Genomic DNA, 22,748 nt, shown 5'->3' with positions numbered 1-22,748 from the left:
TTTACTGTTACTGTTTTGGCACTCCTGTTCCTTTATGTGCATGAACCACGGCCATAGATGTAAACACGGAAGTAATGTACTGACATGAATGAAGCCATGCGCTCATATCATGAACGCATCAGCTGGCTCAGCGTGTCCAGCTATCCAGCATGCTATGCGCCAAAGGACACCACGTCATGTGGACTATCACTCATGCGATTCATGTGACACTTGGCTCGTTTGGCCGTTCATAAGATCAGACTGTTATTTTCACATGGGCCAGCCTGGCTGATGGTGTTCAGTGCGCACTGAGGTGCTGCAGACCGCATTGCAAAGGTGATATGTGTTTTTATTATTACCATGTGAGGAGAGCCCACCGTGGCATGTTGAGAGGTGATGTTCCGCATGGGACTATGGCTGAATCTCAATTCTACTCCTCGGCCCTTTCCCTTCCCCCTTCCCCTCCGCTTTTCGTGGGCATGAGAGACAGAGGGGTGTCTCAATTCTCTTTTGAGAGCGAGGTGGAGGGGTACGTGGAGGGCTACAAACCCCTTCAAACGGAGTGAATCTGAATGCACACTCCGTTTGGAGGGGTAGGAGGAGCTTACTGCTGTCTCCAAAGAAACAAACATGGTGCTGAAAGAGCCGCACAAATGTAAGTGGTTTCATTACAAAATACGCTGTTTAGAAAATTATAACTTGCCAAAAAACTTTACAAGCAGTTGCCTGCGACAGCAACGTGTATGCTGCTGGATGCATGTTGCATATATTGTCGTTCTGAGGAATATCGTAACTTCGCTCGTGCGATGAGGCGTTATAATGCATATACACACGAACGCTACGATAAGACACTTTTATTTCTCACAATGGAGAAAATTATGATAAAGGATAAGCACGTTAATGTTGTGTGGGCCGCTGAAGAGGAGGTACTGCTGGCCCACCACCACCAGAGTGCGCCCTGCCTGGAGTGTGGGCTCCAGGCACCAGAGGGCGCCGCCGCCTCACGGGAGCAGCCTCGGTGACAGCTGTCACCCATCACCTGAGACAGCTGACGGCAATCATCAGTGGGGTATATCAGCAGGACGGCATCTCCACCTCATTGCCGAGATATCGTTCTACCTGGAAGGTAATATTCTCAGCTGACTGCCTGACAGTAACCTTTTGTGACTTTTGTGAGTGATAACAGACCTTTTTTCCAACGAGAGGTGGAGGTAGCTTTCCTGCCGTGTGGATTACTGGGTGCAAACGCGCCCACCTTTAATTGTGTTTTTGTTCCTCGCCAGCAGTACCAGGTCCGACACGCGGAGGCAGTGGCCACCTGGGAGTTCGGGACTTGGCGGCTCCAGTATACCCGGGGTCCTGTGGCGGAGGAAGCCGTGTGGTACCGGTCTTACCTTGGAGAGGCGTCTCCTATCTTCGAGCCTGCCCACACGACACTTTTGTAAATTGACTGTTGTCCATTTCTGTGATTGGTTGTATTCGTTGTGCACATTCACAACAGTAAAGCGTTGTTATTTGACTTACTCCATTGTCCGTTCATTTGCGCCCCCTGTTGTGGGTCCGTGTTCCTACACTTTCCCAACAGGATATCTCGGCCAGCGTCATGGATCCCGAGGGGCGTCAACCGGCTGTTGAACGGCCAATGGAAGAACAAAGCGCACAGGCGTCCGCAGGAGGGGTAATCGGTGAGTTGCAGCGGATCCTCACCGCTTCACGACTCGGTTAGAATCGATGGCCGAGCAGAACGCCCTCCTGAACCGCAGGGTGGAGGCTCTCGCCGCGCAGGTGGAAGCGCGCCCTCCGGGCGCCGCTGCGGCTCTCCCTCCCGTAGACCCTGTGCGTGACAGCGACGTTCCACTGGTTGTCCAACGACCCCCCCACCATCCTCTGAAGCATACATAAGCCCCCCAGAGCCGTACGGAGGCTGTGTGGAGACGTGCGTGGATTTCCTTATGCAGTGTTCGCTCGTCTTCGCACAGCGTCCCGTCATGTACGCGACCGACGCTAGCAAGGTAGCTTATGTGATAAATCTGCTTCGTGGTGAGGCACGCGCTTGGGCTACAGCACTCTGGGAGCAAAAGTCACGGCTCCTTCAGACATATGATGGGTTTGTGAGGGAGCTCAGAACAGTGTTCGATCACCCTAATAGAGGAGAGACCGCTTCAGCCGTGCTGCCGTCAATGAGACAGGGGCGCCGGAGCGCAGCTGCCTATGCAGTCGACTTCCGCATCGCGGCTGCGAGGTCTGGCTGGAATAACACTGCCCTCCGCGCCGCCTTCGTAAACGGACTGTCATTGGTCCTCAAGGAGCACCTGGTGGCTAAGGACGAACCGCGGGATTTGGATGGGCTTATCGATCTTGTCATACGATTAGACAATCGGTTAAATGAGCGCCGTCGGGAACGAGACGAAGGGCGTGGCCAGGCACGCGTCGTCCCTCTCCCTTCCGGTTCCGACCGCGTTCCGCCCTCCCCACGCTCCACGGCCCCTGCGCTCCGTGCGATCACAGCTCCCCCTGCTGACGAGGCTATGGACACGAGTAGGGCAAACATTTAGGGCACCGGTCACACAAAGGAGGCTGGCCCGCGGAGCGTGTTTTGTTTGTGGCTCGATTGAGCATCAGGTACGAGACTGCCCCGAACGGTTAAACACCAACGCCCGCCCTAGACACTGGGCTAGGGGGGGGCCGAGACGTTCACGTGGGACACACCCACATCGCCACACGACTCCCAGTTACAATCCTTTATGAGGATTTAACCCTGAAGGCCCCAGCACTGGTGGACACGGGCTCAGAAGGGAATTTGCTTGATAGCAATGGGCCAGGGAGATAGGGTTCCCTCTGGTGGCGCTTACCTCGCCTGTGCAGGTACGGGCACTAGATGGCTCCCTACTCCCTCCAATCACCCACAAGACACCACCAGTAACTCTGGTGGTGTCGGGGAATCACCGGGAGGAGATCGAGTTTTTTGTAACTCCGGCCACCTCCCGTGTGATTTTAGGTTTTCCCTGGATGTTGAAGCACAATCCCCGGATCGATTGGCCGTCCGGGGTAGTGGTCCAGTGGAGCGAGACCTGCCATCGGGTATGTTTAGGTTCCTCGGTTCCTCCCGGTTCCCAGGCCAGGGAGGAGGTCAGAGCCCGCCCAATCTAGGGACGGTGCCGGTGCAGTACCATGACCTTGCGGAGGGTGTTCAGCAAGGATCTGGCACTCCACCCTTCCCCCGCACCGCCCGTATGATTGTGCCATTGATTGGTTCCAGGCGTTGAGTTCCCGTCCAGCAGGCTGGTACAACCTCTCACGACCTGAACGCGAAATCAATGGAGACCTACATCCGGGACTCTTTGGCTGACGGGTTGATCCGGAATTCCACCTCCCCGATGGGTGCGGGTTTCTTTTTTGTGGGGAAAAAGGATGGCGGATTACGTCCATGCATTGATTACAGGGGGCTGAACGAAATCACGGTTCGTAACCGATACCCCCTTACCCTTGTTGGATTCGGTGTTCACGCCCCTGCATGGAGCCAAGATATTCACCAAGCTTGATCTTAGGAATGCGTATCACCTGGTTCGGATCCGGAAGGGAGACGAGTGGAAGACGGCATTTAACACCCCGTTAGGTCATTTTGAGGTACCTGGTCATGCCGTTCGGTCTTACAAATGCTCCCGCGACGTTCCAAGCATTGGTTAATGATGTCTTGCGGGACTTCCTGCACCGATTCGTCTTCGTATATTTAGACGACATACTCATCTTTTCTCCGGATCTGAGACCCATGTCCGACATGTACGTCAGGTCCTGCAGCGGTTATTGGAGAAACGGCTGTTTGTTAAGGGCGAGAAGTGTGAGTTTCACCGCACCTCTTTGTCCTTCCTGGGGTTCATCATCTCCCCCGACTCCGTCGCTCCTGATCCGGCCAAGGTTGCAGCGGTGAGAGACTGGCCCCAACCCACAAGCCGTAGGAAGCTGCAACAGTTCCTCGGCTTTGCGAATTTCTACAGGAGGTTCATTAAGGGCTACAGCCAGGTTGCTAGCCCCCTGACAGCCCTGACCTCACCAAAAGTCCCCTTCACCTGGTCGGATCGTTGCGATGCCGCGTTCAAGGAGTTGAAACGGCGCTTCTCGTCTGCACCCGTTCTGGTGCAGCCCGATCCTAGCCGCCAGTTAGTGGTTGAAGTGGATGCCTCGGACTCAGGGATAGGAGCTGTGCTGTCCCAGAGTGGGAAGACCGATAAGGTCCTTCATCCGTGTGCCTATTTTTCCCGCAGGTTGACCCCGGCTGAACGGAACTATGACGTCAGCAACCGAGAACTCCTAGCGGTGAAAGAGGCTCTTGAAGAGTGGAGACACCTGTTGGAGGGAACGTCCGTGCCGTTCACGGTTTTCACTGACCACCGGAACCTGGAATATATCAGGACCGCCAAGCGGCTGAATCCCAGGCAAGCCCGCTGGTCACTGTTCTTCGGCCGTTTTGACTTCCGCATCACCTACCGGCCCGGGACCAAGAACCAGAAGTCGGATGCCTTGTCCCGGGTACACGAAGACAAGGTCAAAGCGGAGTTGTCGGATCCACCGGAACCATCATCCCGGAGCTCCACTATCGTGGCCACCCTCACCTGGGACGTAGAGAGAACCGTCCGGGAGGCCCTGGCACGGAGCCCGGACCCCGGGACTGGACCAAAGAACAGACTGTACGTCCCACCAGAGGCTAGGGCTGCAGTCCTGGACTTCTGTCACGGCTCCAAGCTCTCCTGTCATCCAGGGGTGCGAAGAACGTGGCAGTTGTCCGGCAGCGCTTCTGGTGGGCGTCCCTGGAGGCCGACGTCCGGGACTACATCCAGGCCTGTACCACCTGTGCCAGGGGCAAGGCCGACCATCGCAAGGCTCCGGGACTGCTACAGCCGCTGCCCGTGCCTCATCGCCCTGGTCCAACATCGGCCTGGATTTTGTCACGGGCCTCCCGCCGTCCCAGGGCAACACCGTGATCCTCACGATAGTGGACCGATTCTCCAAGGCAGCCCACTTCGTGGCCTCCCGAAGCTCCCAACGGCCAAGGAGACAGCGGACCTCCTGGTCCACCACGTGTCGCCTGCATGGGATACCATCAGACATAGTCTCCGATCGCGGTCCACAGTCTCCTAGCATGTCTGGAGGAGCTTTTGCCGGGAGTTGGGGGCCACGGTCAGTCTCTCGTCGGGTATCACCCACCAGACCAACGGGCAAGCAGAGCGGGCCAATCAAGAAATGGAGCAAACACGCGTTGTGTGGAACCGCGCAGCACCCGGCGCCTGGAGTACTCATCTGGGCCTGGATCGAGTACACCCACAACAGTCAAGTGTCATCAGCCACCGGCCTCTCCCCCTTGAGGTGTGTTTGGGGTATCAGCCCCCGTTGTTCCCGGTGGTTGAGGGGAGAGGTCGTGTGCCCCTCGGTCCACGGCCCACCTGCGGAGGTGCCGTCGGGTGTGGCGTGCCGCCGTTCTGCTTTGTTTGAGGGCCCGGATGAGGGCGAAGACCCATGCAGACCGGCGGCGGACCCCGGCCACTACGTATCGCCCCGGGCAGAAGTGTGGTTGTCCACAAAGGACATCCCACTACAAGTGGCCTCCCCCAAACTACAGGACAGGTAACATAGGACCGTTTAAAAATCCTCAAGGTCATCAATCCCGCCGCAGTGAGGCTTCAGTTCCAGCCTCACTGCGGATCCATCCAGTGTTCCATGTGTCGAAAATCAAGCCCCATCACACCTCGCCCCTCTGTACATCGGTCCGGCGCCACCTCCTGCCCGGATCATCGATGGCGAGCCGGCTTGGACAGTGCGCCGGTTGTTGGACGTCCGACGGATGGGCCGGGGCTTTCAATATCTGGTGGACTGGGAGGGGTACGGCCCTGAAGAACGCTCCTGGGTGAAGAGGAGCTTCATCCTGGACCCGGCCCTCCTGGCCGACTTCTACCGTCGCCACCCGGACAAGCCCGGTCGGGCGCCAGGAGGCGCCCGTTGAGGGGGGGGGTCCTGTTGTGTGGGCCGCTGAAGAGGAGGTACTGCTGGCCCACCACCACCAGAGGGCGCCCTGCCTGGAGTGCGGGCTCCAGGCACCAGAGGGCGCCGCCGCTCACGGGAGCAGCCTCGGTGACAGCTGTCACCCATCACCTGAGACAGCTGACGGCAATCATCAGTGGGGTATATCAGCAGGACGGCATCTCCACCTCATTGCCGAGGATATCGTTCTACCTGGAAGGTAATATTCTCAGCTGACTGCCTGACAGTAACCTTTTGTGACTTTTGTGAGTGATAACAGACCTTTTTTTCCAACGAGAGGTGGAGGTAGCTTTCCTGCCGTGTGGATTACTGGGTGCAAACGCGCCACCTTTAATTGTGTTTTTGTTTCCTCGCCAGCAGTACGCAGGTCCGACAACGCGGAGGCAGTGGCCACCTGGGAGTTCGGGACTTGGCGGCTCCAGTATACCCGGGGGTCTGTGGCGGAGGAGGAGCCGTGTGGTACCGGTCTTACCTTGGAGAGGCGTCTCCTATCTTCGAGCCTGCCCACACGACACTTTTGTAAATTGACTGTTGTCCATTTCTGTGATTGGTTGTATTCGTTGTGCACATTCACAACAGTAAAGCGTTGTTATTTGACTTACTCCATTGTCCGTTCATTTGCGCCCCCTGTTGTGGGTCCGTGTTCCTACACTTTCCCAACAGTTAATTTGTATGTTCAGAAATCTTTGTATAATAATGATTCCTGCTGTTGGATTTCAAGGTCTGTAATGCGTGTGTGTATTCTGTAAACAAACAGGGAGCCCTGAGCACACTCGTTTCCTAATAAGCTTTCCGGCAGAAAATGAGGATAAGTTTCACCAATGGAAAATATATACACACACGTATATGTGTAACACATAACCTGAGGTCCTAATAGACTGCTATTATTTGTCAAGAAAATTCCTAAAAGAAATAGGGCTGGATGCAAAAAATGGGAGAATTTGAAAAAGAAATATAATGTTAACAGAACTAGATGCAGCCCATAACATACATACAGAAGCTGGTCATATAATTAGAATATCATGAAAAAATTCATTTATTTCAGTAATTTCATTCAAAAAGTGAGACTTGTATAATGTATACATTCATTCCACACAGACTGATATATTTCAAGTGTTTATTTTAATTACTAATTAATTAATTGCTAATCGATCAATTAATGATTAATCAATAAACAATATTAATTATTACTAGTATTAATGATTAATAGTTAATTATTATTAGTATTATTAACATTAATTAATCACTAATAAAGTATTAATACTATTTATTCATTATTATTATAAATTACTTATTAATTAAATTAACTATTAACATTAACTATTAATACCACAAAACTCTCTGACCTGATTGCGATGCTTCAAAGAAATCTGTGACTTCTATTTCTTTGCATTTACGCAGAAACAGGCTACAGCAAACAGGCTACTGCAACAAGTTGCGCTTTGGTTGCCATGTTGACAAACAGTGAAGACGGGCAGTTTTTTTTTCCCCGTAAGGGGGAGGGGTGTCTCAATTCATAGGGCTAGAGGCATAACCCTTCGCCTTACGCCTTCTTTTAAAGGGGTAGGTGTGGGGGTATGGCCAAGGGGAAGGGGAAAGGGTTCAAAAGAGAATTGAGATTGGGTCTAAATGTGTTCACCAGCTGTGACACAGTGGTCAGGTGCAGCTCTGACTGCATCCTCATCGCTGTGCACCGTGCATGATCTGTTGTTTTTATTTTTCCCCATATCTTCATCGTTTGCACACACTCATACACCACCATGCCCTGCACATAGGTGGTAGTTGGGAAAAAAACAAAACAAAAAGGTGGTGGTTGGAGGACATGTGACAATATGTGTTCCCCAGCTTTCCGCTAACGCTGACGCAGCAGTCAGATGGAGCGGCACAAACAGCTGAGGAACATATTCACTGGCCATGGGTCATGATCAGTTTCCTCCCTGCTTGATTTCAAATGACATCCAACCCATGATTACATGTCAACCATGGTGCCCTGACAAACGCATAGCGGGTGTGTGCACGTGTGATCATGTCAATACAGACATCACATCATGTGGACGTTCCGATCACATGTCACGTGACGTGCTGTCTGGTCGGATGGCGTGCTGGTGTTGTGACACGCAGAAGAGCTGGGTTTTTATTTTTATCTCTGTTGTGGTGGTGTGGGATTACTGCTGGCTGGTGAATCCACCTCCAGCAGGACATGCTGGATATGCCATGGTGTTCCCCAGCTGTCAGTTGTTCCATCGTGGACATGACAGCCATCCAGCTACAGTATGTGTGTTGCACTGACAGCGATCACACTGCACTGCAGCTACCATTCGAGCCTTCGCAACCTCAGCTGCACCTCGACTATAGACTTGTGGTGTGTGTGTGTGTGGGGGGGGGGGGGGGGACAACACACTCACACACCATTTGTGTTGTGAGGAGACACACAGACACTTGCATGCCATTTGTGTTGGGGTGGGACGCACAAGCACACTCACATGCAATTGTTTTGTTGGCGGGGGGCGGGGACGGCAGACTCGCACACCATTTGTGTTGCTCAGGAAGGGTGGAATGGCACACTCACATGCCATTTGTGTTGCTCAGTAATGGTACATTCACAGGGCACTTAGAAAATGTGGGGCCATTCGTGCAGCCAGCTCAAAAGTGGTCACCTGCGCTCTACTTTCCCCACATTTCTTAAGTGCGGCCACTAGTGTGAAGGCTGGCTTGATCTCGCCATTCGGCAAGGGTTTGACATGGCCGATGATTTCGTGCAGCCCATTAGCTGTGGCACGATATGTACGACGTGCATTCAACATGCCCTGCAAATGTTGCGAGCATGACCAGATAGCAGTGCGACCTCATCTTTCCCGCTGTTTGAACGAGTGGGTGCGGCGACTGCTGTATGAGGCATTTGAATGCGACTCATATTTTTCACGAGTGCTATTCGAATCCTCCTTCGTGGGTCATCACGTCTCATTCATGTTATGTGTTGGTTCTGCTTTAATGATTGTTAATTAACATCATCACGGAACTCAAACAGGCTTAAAACAGATTAAAAAGTCATATTGTGCAAACCTTTAACATCTCTAAACTCCCACAGTTCTATGAGTGTTTTACAGACATTCTCCTGATTTACAACCCCAATTCCAATGAAGTTGGGATGTTGTGTAAAATGTAAATAAAAACAGAATACAATGATTTGCAAATCCTCTTCAACCTATATTCAATTGAATACACCACAAAGACAAGATATTTAATGTTCAAACTGATAGACTTTTTTGTTTTTGTGCAAATATTTGCTCATTTTGAAATGGATGCCTGCAACACATTACAAAAAAGCTGGGACAGGGGGACCAAAAGACTGGGAAAGTTGATGAATGCTCAAAGAACACCTGTTTGGAACATTCCACAGGTGAACAGGTTAATTGGAAACAGGTGAGTGTCATGATTGGGTATAAAAGGAGCATCCCCAAAAGGCTCAGCCATTCACAAGCAAAGACGGGGCGAGGATCACCACTTTGTGAACAACTGCATGAAAAAAATAGTCCAACAGTTTAAGAAGAATGTTTCTCAATGTTCATTTGCAAGGAATTTAGGGATTCCATCATCTACAGTCCATAATATAATCAGAAGCCCGTGACCTTCGATCCCTCAGGCGGCACTGCATTAAAAACTGACATCATTGTGTAAATGATCTTACTGCGTGAGCTCCGGAACACTTCAGAAAACCATCGTCAGTTAAGGCAGTTCATCGCTACATCTACAAGTGCAAGTTAAAACTCTACCATGCAAAGCAAAAGCCATACATCAACAACATCCAGAAAAGCCGCTGCCTTCTCTGGGCCCGGGCTCATTTGAAATGGACAAACGCAAAGTGGAAAAATGTGCTGTGGTCTGATGAGTCCACGTTTCAAAGTGTTTTTCAAAGTGTGTTCTCCGGACAAAAGAGGAAAAAAGACCATCCAGATTGTTACCAGCGCAAAGTTCAAAAGCCAGCATCTGTGATGGTATGGGGGTGTGTTAGTGCCCATGGCATGGACAACTTACACATCTGCCATGGCACCATCAATGCTGAAAGGTACATCCAGGTTTTGGAGTAACACATGCTGCCAACCAAACAACTTTTTTAGGGACGTCCCTGCTTATTTCAGCAAGACAATGCCAAGCCACATTCTGCATGTGTTACAACAGCGTGGCTTTGTAGTAAAAAAAAGTGCGAGTATTAGACTGGCCTGCCTGCAGTCCAGACCTGTCACCCATTGAAAATGTGTGGCGCATTATGAAGCACAAAATATGACAACGGAGACCCCGGACTGTTGAACAACTGAAGCTGTACATCAAGCAAGAATGGGAAAGAATTCCACCTACAAAGCTTCAACAATTAGTGTCAGTTCCCAAATGCTTATTGAGTGTTGTTAGAAGGAAAGGTGATGTAACACAGTGGTAAACATACCACTGTCCCAGCTTTTTTAAAATGTGTTGCAAGCATCCATTTCAAAATGAGCAAATATTTGCACAAAAACAATAAAGTTTATCAGTTTGAACATTAAATATCTTGTCTTTGTGGTGTATTCAATTGAATATAGGTTGAAGAGGATTTGCAAATCATTGTATTCTGTTTTTATTTACATTTTACACAACATCCCAACTTCATTGGAATTGGGGATGTAATACTACTACTAGTAATAATAATAATAATGAGAGCAGTCATAGCTTTCTGCCATCCGCCAATCCAGATCCGGTGTAACAGTTTAACTTCCCCCCTGGATATCTTTTCCCCCTTCCCGGGGGGAAGTTGTCCTAAGGATATCTTACCCCCTACCCTGGATACCCCCCTGTCACACTGTCTTCTTTGATTTTATTTATGAACTCCTGCACTTCTGATGCTTTAACAAATGTGTACATTTGTTCATTGTATGTTATCAGCAGTTTAGCAGGCAATCTTATCTCGTGTCTTTGTCCCACGGCCGGCAGCTGCTGACGCACCAAATCAAACTGCTGCCTCCGTTTATGAACTTCTGTGGCCAAGTCATTGTAAAGCTACACGTGGAGATTCTTGTGCAAAATGCCACCCTTCGTTATTGCAGCTTCATCACAGCCCGATGTGGTGCGCTCTCTCCACGACTAATGGCATCCTCAGTGGAGCCATATTCAGCGCGTCTGGCAGCCAACTCTCCAGAAACGAGCAGGGGTCCATACTCTCCGCTCCCTCAGGCAGATTCACCAGCTGCACGTTGTTTAAGTGAGATCTTGTTTTCATGTCAATAGCCTTATTCTCCAGGACTTTAATTTTTTCCAACTTCTCAACCATGTCTCTGAGTGTGGCGTTGAAATTGAATTTGTTAATGAAACTAAATTTCTTGGGGTCTTTATTGACTATAATTTAAGTTGGAAAATGCATATAAATCATGTCAAATCTAAAATGTCAAAGATTATTGCCATTTTTTATAAAGCACAAGACTTCCTCCCCCAAAACTCATTAGTTACTTTATATTACTCATTACTTGTTCCATACATGACCTACTGTTTTGAATTTTGGGGAACCACCTACAAATCTAACCCAAATCTCATGTTTTTACTTCAAAAGAAAGCTATAAGAATTATTAGTACGAAACTGTATCATGAGCCAACTAACCCCTTGTTTGTCCGTTTCCATATTTTGAAATTTTGGGACTTGATTGATTACATCATAATACAAATTATGTTAAAAGTGAAAAATAGACTTCTGCCACAATGCTTTATTAATTTTATTATACTTTATTAATTTTTTCCAACTTCTCAACCGTGTCTGTGAGTGTGGCGTAATCGTCTTCTACAGCAGAAATACGTGTCTCCGCTTGTACAATTCTTTCAGCACAATCTTTTATCTGAGTTTTTGTTTCTTCCACTGCTTCCAAAATCCCATCACATCTGCCCAAGAACCTGGAGCTCACCCTGGAGCTCACCTTTTAAATCATGTATTGCCGTTATGATTTCCTTCTTGACTCGACTAAGTTCACTCTCTTGTACCAGGGATGCGGCCGCTCAAGGCAGTTGGGACCACAGTCACCAATAAAATCAATGGTTTTATTGGTGACTGTGAGATGCAATGGTTTAAAATCCTGCAGTGCACACAAGGTCCCTCTGCTCAAGAAGGTTCATGTCCAGGCCCGCCTCAACTTTGCCAATGAACATACTGACTCCACAAGAGACTGGGAGAAGGTGCTGTGGTCAGATGAGACCAAACTTGAGCTCTTTGGCTTCAACTCAACTCGACGTGTTTGGAGGAAGAGAAATACTGAATATGACCCCAAGAACACCATCCCCACCGTCAAGCATGGCGGTGGAAGCATTATGCTTTGGGGGTGTTTCTCTTCAAAGGGGACAGGTCGACTTCACCGCATCGACGTGAAGATGAACGGGGTCATGTGTTGCAAAATCTTGGGTGACAACCTCCTTGCCTCCACCAGGACACTGAAAATGGGTCGTGGATGGGTCTTCCAGCAGAACAACGACCCAAAACATACAGGCAAGGAGTGGCTCCATAAGAAGCACATCAAGCTCATGCAATGGCCTAGCCAGTCTCCTGACCTTAATCCTATAGAAAATCTATGGAGAGAGCTGAAACTTCTAGTTTCCAAATGCCAACCTCCATGATTTGGAGCTGATCTGCAGAGAAGAGTGGATTAAAATTACTGCTGATGTGTGTGCCAACCTAGTAAGCAACTACAAGAAACGTGTGACTGCTGTGCTTACCAACAAGGGTTTTGCCACCAAGTATTAAATCATGTTTTGCTAGGGGGTCAAATACTTATTTCCCTCAAAGAAATGAAAATATTTTTTTATTTTTCATTTCATGTAATTTTCTCAATTTTATTTGATATTCTTTCTATCACTGTTACAATAAAGCTACCATAAAAATCATAGACTGTTTAATTATTTGTCAGTGTGTAAACTTTCAAAATCAGCCGGGGATCACATTCTTATTTCATTCACTGTATTTATATGAATGTGAAGTCACCAACAGTCAGAACATTATCTGCACAGGTTGCCAAATTAAATATGAACTCACCATCTAAGAATTCAGAATATGGGCCCGGGGACCTATATACGGTGACAAAATAGCATGGATGATTTTTATTCATCTGATCTTGGCTATACGTAGTATCCTGGGCAGAACGGAGAGTCAGACGTTCAAGCAAATTATATATTAGACCCCCAATAGCTCACAAGCAAAACCCAGAAATATAAATTAGAGCAACACCCCACCTTGCTTCGTATCACGGGGATGTGACTAAATGTGTATGCTGATGGGGAGGCTTCATTTAAGGTGAGGACAGCAGTAGGTCTAAGGGCCCCTTCACACACTAAACGATTGAGGCTGAATGGTGCACGAAGGAGGAGTCAATCGCACTCATGAGAAATTGGAGCCGCACTGGAATCCCTCATACAGCAGTCGCCGCATTCATTCAGGCCCAGCACATGCACTGTATATTTGTGTGCCGCTCATGCCGGAAACCCATTCGAATGGCAGGCATGATGAGGTCGCACTGCCATCTGATCATGCTCGCAGGCTTTGAACAGCATGTCTTACGCGGGTCGGACATACTGTGCCACAGCTGAGCAGCTGCATGAAATCAACGCCATGTCGAACCATGGCTGAATGAGAGGTCGAGGCAGCCTTAACACCAGCAGCCAACAGTCATCGAATGCATGCAAGTGACCAGTTGACCCATTCTCAGCTGGAGTTGGCTGGAGTCCAGGTGCCACCCATGAACATCCAACACCACGCGTGGGACACTTAGAAAAGGCGGGGCCATACGCGCTGCCAGCACGAGACTAGAGAGCAGCTGACCACTTTTGACGTGGCTGTGTGAATGGCCCCACATGTTCTAAGTGCCCCATGAGTGTGCCATAACCAAACAACCCACAAGTCATGCAAGGCCCCCCCACAACACAGGTGGCATGTGAGTGTGTCGCACGCACCCCCCTCCCACAACAATGTAGTGTGCGAGTGTGTCATGCCCCCATGCCTGCAACAGAGATGTCATGAGGAGCTTGTCATTGTTGTCCCCCCCCAGGCAATGATCGGAGTCCAGCGCAGCGCGCATCTGGACGGTTGTAATGTCCAGCTGGGACAGCTGACTGCTGTGTACTCGCAACTCAACCAGAAGGACATATGTCGTGCCATCAACAACATGAACCACGCTGCACACAATGCACGTGTGGGCGGGCTCTCATACTTGTGTTAGTTCCAGCTGGCAGCACATAGAACGTGTTAAATCAAAAACACAGAAAACAGGACAATTAAATAAATACATAAAATAAATACATACATAATTACATAACAAATACATAAAATAAAATAATCACATAACAAAGAACAAAGAGTGAGACTTTTGTCTTTGAGCTGAGTTTGTTCTGTAAGGTGGGCGTGTCCGTTCCAGCTGCTGCTGTTGGGATCTGTGGACCCGCAAGCCACACACACATACATATTATGAAAGACATCACCTTACAACACTCCACCGTGAGGCATGCACATGGGCAATTGGGCATGCTGTCCTCATGTGGAAATACATAAAAACACATCACCTTTGCAATGGAGGAGTGACCATGTCAGCGTGCACACTGGCAGGCTGTACCATGTGAAAAGAAACTTCTGATCATGTGTACACCTAGCTGGTGATCTGAATGTCACGCCACGTACGTCAGCTATGGTCCACATGACACAGTGTCCTTCGGTGCGCCGGTCACTGGACACCAGCAAATGTGGACATGATAAGAGTACACTGCTTCATTCATGCCATTTCATGACTTTACATCTATGACCATGGGTCATATACAGAGGAACAGAAGGATCATACTTGTGTTGTCCACTCGATAAGAGGGATTAAATATTAGAAACTGCGGTGTTTTTTGTTTTTTTTTGGTGTGTGTGTTTTTTTCCTCCACAGCAGTGGCACGATTTGGTGTCACATGTTCCAGGTGCTCGCACTGTGTTCGGGTTCGCGCACGAGAGTGCACGAAACCGACACGGTGGTATCATTCATGCATGTCCAGCTGTGTGTTCCTCCTGACGGCAGGTGGAATGTTTCACGGTTCCCCATTTTGTTTGTTTTTCATGGTTTTAGGGCCGGTTTATGCTTCTTTCACACTTGTGTTATGTGTGCAGGGGCCATAAGTGATGTTCCATAATAAGATCATTTATCAACAGTGATTTTGACGACAGTTACTTTATGCTAATGAGACCCAAACTAAGGACATCAGTGGGACTGACACTTGGACTGTTGGAATTTGGGGGTGGTTCCAAAGTAGTATATAAGATGCCTAAAATTAGGTTTAGGTTTAAGACGTCCCACGTGGGTTGTAGGTAGCAGACAGAAAATATTTGATGTTGCAGGAACAGCTAGTAGGGCATCCTCAATTGTAATATCAGCCAATGTAGTAATGCATATTAAGTTTGCAAAACATATCTCTCTATGCTCTTTATGGGCACATTTGCAGAAACAGGCCACAGTCTCAACTTGACAAATTTCCCCCCTGCCACATAAACTGGACTATTACCACAGTGGATTTCTGTGCTAATTTCCCCACTAAGCTAATAGATTCCATGTCCACATTAGTTGTAAGCCCTGCAGGTTCTTTATCATCTGCTCGGTGGCCTGCTGTAAAGTTCTAATATTACCCTCCCTGTAGAGCTCTATCTATGTTCACAGATAAGATGGCGGCACCTTCCCCGGTAGGGTGAAGGCTGTCCGGCAATAGCAAGCCATGGCGACCCCAAAAGAAGGCCAGTTATCAATGAAAGTAAAGCCTTGCTGTCTACAAAATTGCACCAGCCACCTATTCAACGACATCAGCATGCTAAACACCTCATCATTATCGTGGGAGGGGAAAGGACCACAGATGAATGTCTTACTTGAAATGAATGAAAGAGGTACCAGAAGCTCCATGCATTGATGACATTGTAATAGAGACACAGATACACGGATGCCACCACACTGGAAAAGCCTAAAAGCACAAGTCAAAAATCTCCAATCATTTTTCAAAGCTTCAAACTTACAGCCTTGTCTCATTTCTCAGTCGCCCTGCACTGTGATCTGCCCATTTTAGCTCAGGGAGTAGAGGATTACCACAGCATGATACAGAAAAGCCTCAGCTGAAGACGGTGTCAGAGTTTCCACCTGCAGCTTTATCTTTAGAAAAATGAAGTGTCTGATATTGCAAAGATCCAACGCAAGTCAACAATAATGCAGTAAACAATGGAGGATCCCATTCTGGAGGACTATCCCAAACCAGTATTATCCCAGACAGATGAAGTCACTTGGATGAGTGGCAAAATGTTTCCCAGCTAAACAAGAAGTTCAGAAGTGCCTTGACGATCCTTCTGGAAGCTTCTTATCTTCACCTGGCTGACGGAGATCCTACACAGTGATTGAAGCTAAAATAAGGAAAACAGGTTTAAGACCTAAATTTGACCTGTAAGTCATAGGGACCCCAACCTACCCCTGGAGGTGCCCCTTAAGCAGCATGCAAACTACAGAGCCCTGGGGAGAGGACTATTTAATCCAATCCACTTTATTTATATAGCACATTTAACAACAAAGACGTTCCAAAGTGCTGCACATACGTACGTATAACATACAATAGAGTCACGATAGATAAAACCCCAATAGTCAAGAAATAAATTAAAAATAAGAAAATTAACAATAAAAATAACAAAAATGTGCAAAATAAATAAATAATACATACATACATACAGCATACAAGATAAAAACCAATAAAGAATTGGGGTTATGTGCTCACGCTTCCAGGCCCCTAAATTGTGCTGCAGCATTCTGGACTAACTGCAAACGGGAAAGAGCCCGTTGGCTAATGCCGAAATAAAGTGTGTTACAATAGTCCAGACGACTTGAAATAAAAGAGTGCACAGGTTGTTCAAAAAGGTTAAAAGATAAAAACGGTTTCACCTTTGATAAAAGATGAAGATGATAAAAGCATGATTTAATGGTATTTGACATTCCATTGTAGAACATGTATTGAATTTTTGGTTCAAACTGCTAACTTATTACTAGGCTCTGAGGAGTAATTACTGGAAAAGGCAGACTGAAGTTGCTAACAGTTGGAAAATTTTTATAAACTTCTAAAAAATAAAATAAATTAGAACTCTTTACGGAGAATAAAGTAGCAAAATTTCTTTCCTCTTCTTGATGAGTTTCCCTTTATATCTGTGCCTGGCCCTTTTCCATTATATGGTTCTAGCACTACTCAGCTCAGCTCTACTCAGTTTTAGTACCAGGCTGTCGCTTTCCTTTACAATTGAGAACCCCCTCAGTGTAAGGGGGGGGGGGGGAGGTCATCAGAGCACAGCTGCGTGACACATCCATCCATCCATTAATTTTCTTCCGCTTTATCCAGAGTCAGGTCGGGGGGCAGCAGCTCAAGCAAAGCCACCCAGACCTCCCGATCCACACACACCTCCCCCAGCTCCTCCGGGGGAACCCCAAGGCGTTCCCAAGCCAGCCGAGAGACGTAGTCCCTCCAGCATGTCGTGGGTCTTCCCCGGGGCCTTCTCCCAATGGGACGTGCCTGGAACACCTCTCCAGTGAGGCGCCCAGGGGCATCCGGAAAAGATGACCAAGCCACCTCAACTGGCTCCTTTCGATGTGGAGGAGCAGTGGCTCGACTCCAAGCTCCTCCCGAGTGACCGAGCTCCTCACTCTATCTCTAAGAGAGTGCCCAGCCACCCTGCGGAGTAAACTCATCTCGGCCGCTTGTACTCGCAATCTCGTTCTTTTGGTCATGAGCCAAATCTCATGACCATAGGTGAGGGTCAGAAGGTAGATTGATCGGTAAATCGAGAGCTTTGCCCCCCTGCTCAGCTCTCGCTTCACCACGACGGTCCGATACAGCGACCGCATCACTGCAGACGCTGCACCGATCTGTCTGTCGATCTCACGCTCCACCCATCCCTCGCTCGTGAACAAGACCCCGAGATACTTAAACTCTTCCACTTGAGGCAAGGACACTCCACTGACCTGAAGAGGGCAAAGCACCTTTTTCCGGTCGAGAACCATGGCCTCGGATTTGGAGGTGCTGATTTTCATCCCGGACGCTTCACACTTGGCTGCAAACTGCCCCAGTGCACGCTGAAGGTCCTGATTTGATGAATCCAACAGAACCACATCGTCTGCAAACAGCAGAGATGAGATTCTGTGGTTCTCAAACCGGACCCCCTCTACACTGCCTGCGCCTAGAAATGCTCTCCATAAAGGCAATGAACAGAACCGGTGACAAAGGGCAGCCCTGGCGGAGGCCAACGTGCACTGGATACAGGTTTGACTTACTGCTGGCAATGCGAAGTGCTGATTGTCAAACTCTTCTGCCATTTCTGTGGTAGTCAGACGATGTCCCAGATCAACAAAGCGTTTAATTTGGAAATGAACGGCACATTCCACTGTTACAGGAGTTTTTCGGCATGAAAAGACGTGCGGAGAAATTTGCGCGTCGGGATGGAGGCGCAGGGCACAGAACAAAAAGCAACACCGTGATGAAGCCTCACAGGACATGTTGTGGCATGTCCAGCTCGTCCACAATTTCTCGGATAGTCACACGACTGAAAAGCCACCGAAAGCCGTCTGAATTTTCTGAATGGTGCAAGAGCTGGGCATGTTAGGGCTTGTCCTGTGAGACCAACACGGAGGTGCTTTCGTCCCGCGCCATGAGCGGCTCCGTAGCGAATTTCTCCGTTCCTCTTTCCATTACAAAAACTCCTGTAACAGTGGAATGTGCCGAAAAAGTGCTATGTCCAGCTGTCTTGCCATTTCTCTGGTAGTCAGATGACGTCCCGGATCAACAAAGCATTCACTTTAAAAATGATCTGGTCGTTTGAGCCTGTCGATCGCCGCTCGGTGCGCGGCGCGCCATCCGCCGCTGTGGCCCGTCTTTAAGCCAGTTGTAATTGTCCTTAATCTGTGTGATCCCCATAAGATCTTCACCAAAAGCCACCTGAATTTTCCAAATGGTTTCCACTTGGCTGTCTCTCACACTTTCTGAAAAAATTTTGATGAAGCAAAGCGGCAGTCGATCAGCCAATTTTCTGACAATGAAAATCCGACGAGGGGGCTGGACCACTCCTCCCACAAGGCGTGCTCACAGGCGAATGACGCAACCGACAGGCATGAAAAAACTCACGCATGCGCACGAAGGTTCAAGCTTGGCTGATGCAAGCACACGATTCAAATCCATATAGTTTTTGCAAAAAAAAAAAGGTCCGTTACTTCTCTAACAGACCTCGTATACAGATCAGTGGAGCAACACTGCTGTGAAGTCGATTTATCTGCAACACAAACACAACAAAGGAGCTACTTCTAGGTTATGGTGTGTGCTCTGTGGGTTTTTAAGAGAAAGCTGCAGGTGGCGAAAAGTACACGCTTGAAAAGTACAGGAGACTTTAGGAAGCCACACAGCTGTATGAAGCTGAAGACGAGAGGATACAAACTGCTAAGACGACACAAGGGTAAGCTAATTGTAGCTATCGCTAACTTCCTAGGTGGCTCGTAAATAATAAGTCCAGGCTACAATGTTATAATAATTGCAAACTGTCGCTACCAAGTATTAAAATTATGGCTGTCAAAATAAAGAGTTAATTTTGATTAATTAATTACAGCACTCCTTTAGTTGCACTTTTCTCCGTTTTACACTCAACAAAAATATAAATGCAATGTCTTATTTTTCTACTAAGGTTTGAACTTTGAGAGTGTTTACACATGAGAGAAAAGTGAGAAAATGTTAATGTCTGTTTGAGAAAAGTGTATAAAGTGTGTAGTGAGGGGTTTTACAGCCTTAAAACGTCTATAATAATTGTAAAAAATAAAGCTGACTACTTCGCGGATTTCGCTTATTGCGGGCTATTTTTAAAATGTAACTCCCGCAATAAACGAGGGACCACTGTATATACTTTCATTTAGAGGCAAGCTTTACACATAACATGAACATTATATACTCAACAAAAATATAAACGCAACACTTTTGGTTTTGCTCCCATTTTGTATGAGATGAACTCAAAGATCTAAGACTTTTTCCACATACACAATATCACCATTTCCCTCAAATATTGTTCACAAACCAGTCTAAATCTGTGATAGTGAGCACTTCTCCTTTGCTGAGATAATCCATCCCACCTCACAGGTGTGCCATATCAAGATGCTGATTAGACACCATGATTAGTGCACAGGTGTGCCTTAGACTGCCCACAATAAAAGGCCACTCTGAAAGGTGCAGTTTTATCACACAGCACAATGCCACAGATGTTGCAAGATTTGAGGGAGCGTGCAATTGGCATGCTGACAGCAGGAATGTCAACCAGAGCTGTTGCTCGTGTATTGAATGTTCATTTCTCTACCATAAGCCGTCTCCAAAGGCATTTCAGAGAATTTGGCAGTACATCCAACCAGCCTCATAACTGCAGACCACATGTAACCACACCAGCCCAGGATCTCCACATCCAGTATGTTCACCTCCAAGATTGTCTGAGACCAGCCACTCGGACAGCTGCTGAAACAATCGGTTTGCATAACCAAAGAATTTCTGCACAAACTGTCAGAAACCATCTCAGGGAAGCACATCTGCATGCTCGTCGTCCTCATCGGGGTCTCGACCTGACTCCAGTTCGTCGTCGTAACCGACTTGAGTGGGCAAATGCTCACATTCGCTGGTGTTTGGCACGTTGGAGAGGTGTTCTCTTCACAGATGAATCCCGGTTCACACTGTCCAGGGCAGATGGCAGACAGCGTGTGTGTGGCGTTGTGGGGTGAGCGGTTTTCTGATGTCAATGTTGTGGATCGAGTGGCCCATGGTGGCGGTGGGGTTATGGTATGGGCAGGCGTCTGTTATGGACGAAGAACACAGGTGCATTTTATTGATGGCATTTTGAATGCACAGAGATACCGTGACGAGATCCTGAGGCCCATTGTTGTGCCATACATCCAAGAACATCACCTTATGTTGCAGCAGGATAATGCACGGCCCCATGTTGCAAGGATCTGTACACAATTCTTGGAAGCTGAAGATGTCCCAGTTCTTGCATGGCCGGCATACTCACCAGACATGTCACCCATTGAGCATGTTTGGGATGCTCTGGACCGGCGTATACGACAGCGTGTACCAGTTCCTGCCAATATCCAGCAACTTCGCACAGCCATTGAAGAGGAGTGGACCAACATTCCACAGGCCACAATTGACAACCTGATCAACTCTATGCGAAGGAGATGTGTTGCACTGCATGGGGCAAATGGTGGTCACACCAGATACTGACTGGTACCCCCCCCAATAAAACAAAACTGCACCTTTCAGAGTGGCCCTTTATTGTGGACAGTCTAAGGCACACCTGTGCATTAATCATGGTGTCTAATCAGCATCTTGGTATGGCACACCTGTGAGGTGGGATGAACTATCTCAGCAAAGGAGAAGTGCTCACTATCACAGATTTAGACTGGTTTGTGAACAATATTTGAGGGAAATGGTGATATTGTGTATGTGGAAAAAGTTTTAGATCTTTGAGTTCATCTCATACAAAATGGGAGCAAAACCAAAAGTGTTGCGTTTATATTTTTGTTGAGTGTATTTTGACATCAGTGACATGGTCTGTAAGTAAAGACTTGTTTTTGAGAGCAATAACTGGGTTAGATGTCAATACTTTCATACTAAAATAACTTGCTTTGATAGCGGGCATTGCGAAATGTAAAATCTGGGAGTTTGTGTGTTAATGACCCCTTCACACATAACATGAAGTTGTGTGAAAGAAGCAGAAACTGGCCAAAAAAGGGCGAAAAAAAAAAAAAGCCGAATTGGCAAACTGCAAAAAATTCCAGCTGCTGTCAGCAGGAAAACACAGTCGGACAGGCATGAACAATCCCACGGTGATGGTTTCGGGCATGCTCATGAGCATGTCCGAAACACAGTGCCCGAACACAGTGCGAACACATGAGAGGTGTGATACCACATCACGCCCAAACAGCAGCAGCAATCACATGTACATAAATCGACAAATATGTGTAAGGGCAAAATAATAAGAGCACAGAACATTATAAGAACAATGAATGTGCTGATTAAATGTAAAACAATCATGTTACTGTTAATGATTCTGTTCTCGCTGTAAAAAAAACAAAAAAACAAAATAACAACAACGACAAAAGCAATTTACTGTTACTGTTTTGGCACTCCTGTTCCTTTATGTGCATGAACCACGGCCATAGATGTAAACACGGAAGTAATGTACTGACATGAATGAAGCCATGCGCTCATATCATGAACGCATCAGCTGGCTCAGCGTGTCCAGCTATCCAGCATGCTATGCGCCAAAGGACACCACGTCATGTGGACTATCACTCATGCGATTCATGTGACACTTGGCTCGTTTGGCCGTTCATAAGATCAGACTGTTATTTTCACATGGGCCAGCCTGGCTGATGGTGTTCAGTGCGCACTGAGGTGCTGCAGACCGCATTGCAAAGGTGATATGTGTTTTTATTTATTACCATGTGAGGAGAGCCCACCGTGGCATGTTGAGAGGTGATGTTCCGCATGGGACTATGGCTGAATCTCAATTCTACTCCTCGGCCCTTTCCCTTCCCCCTTCCCCTCCGCTTTTCGTGGGCATGAGAGACAGAGGGGTGTCTCAATTCTCTTTTGAGAGCGAGGTGGAGGGGTACGTGGAGGGCTACAAACCCCTTCAAACGGAGTGAATCTGAATGCACACTCCGTTTGGA

The 22,748-nt window shown here is 47.9% G+C and overlaps 1 protein-coding gene across 1 annotated transcript in view; it reads right to left on the bottom strand.

Moving 5' to 3' along the window:
- Positions 1-22,748, bottom strand: part of LOC117513692 (sodium- and chloride-dependent transporter XTRP3A-like) — a 259,989-nt gene that overhangs the window by 147,126 nt on the left and 90,115 nt on the right. The window contains exon 5 of the mRNA XM_034173933.1: positions 15,899-15,990. Within this exon, the coding sequence (XP_034029824.1) occupies positions 15,899-15,990 (92 nt within the window). The remainder of the gene's footprint in view (positions 1-15,898; positions 15,991-22,748) is intronic.

The sequence above is a fragment of the Thalassophryne amazonica genome, chromosome 7, assembly GCF_902500255.1.
Source record: "Thalassophryne amazonica chromosome 7, fThaAma1.1, whole genome shotgun sequence".
Lineage (NCBI taxonomy): Eukaryota > Metazoa > Chordata > Actinopteri > Batrachoidiformes > Batrachoididae > Thalassophryne > Thalassophryne amazonica.
Note: the sequence above shows the minus strand (reverse complement) of the source record. Positions and strands in the feature narration are given on the sequence as shown.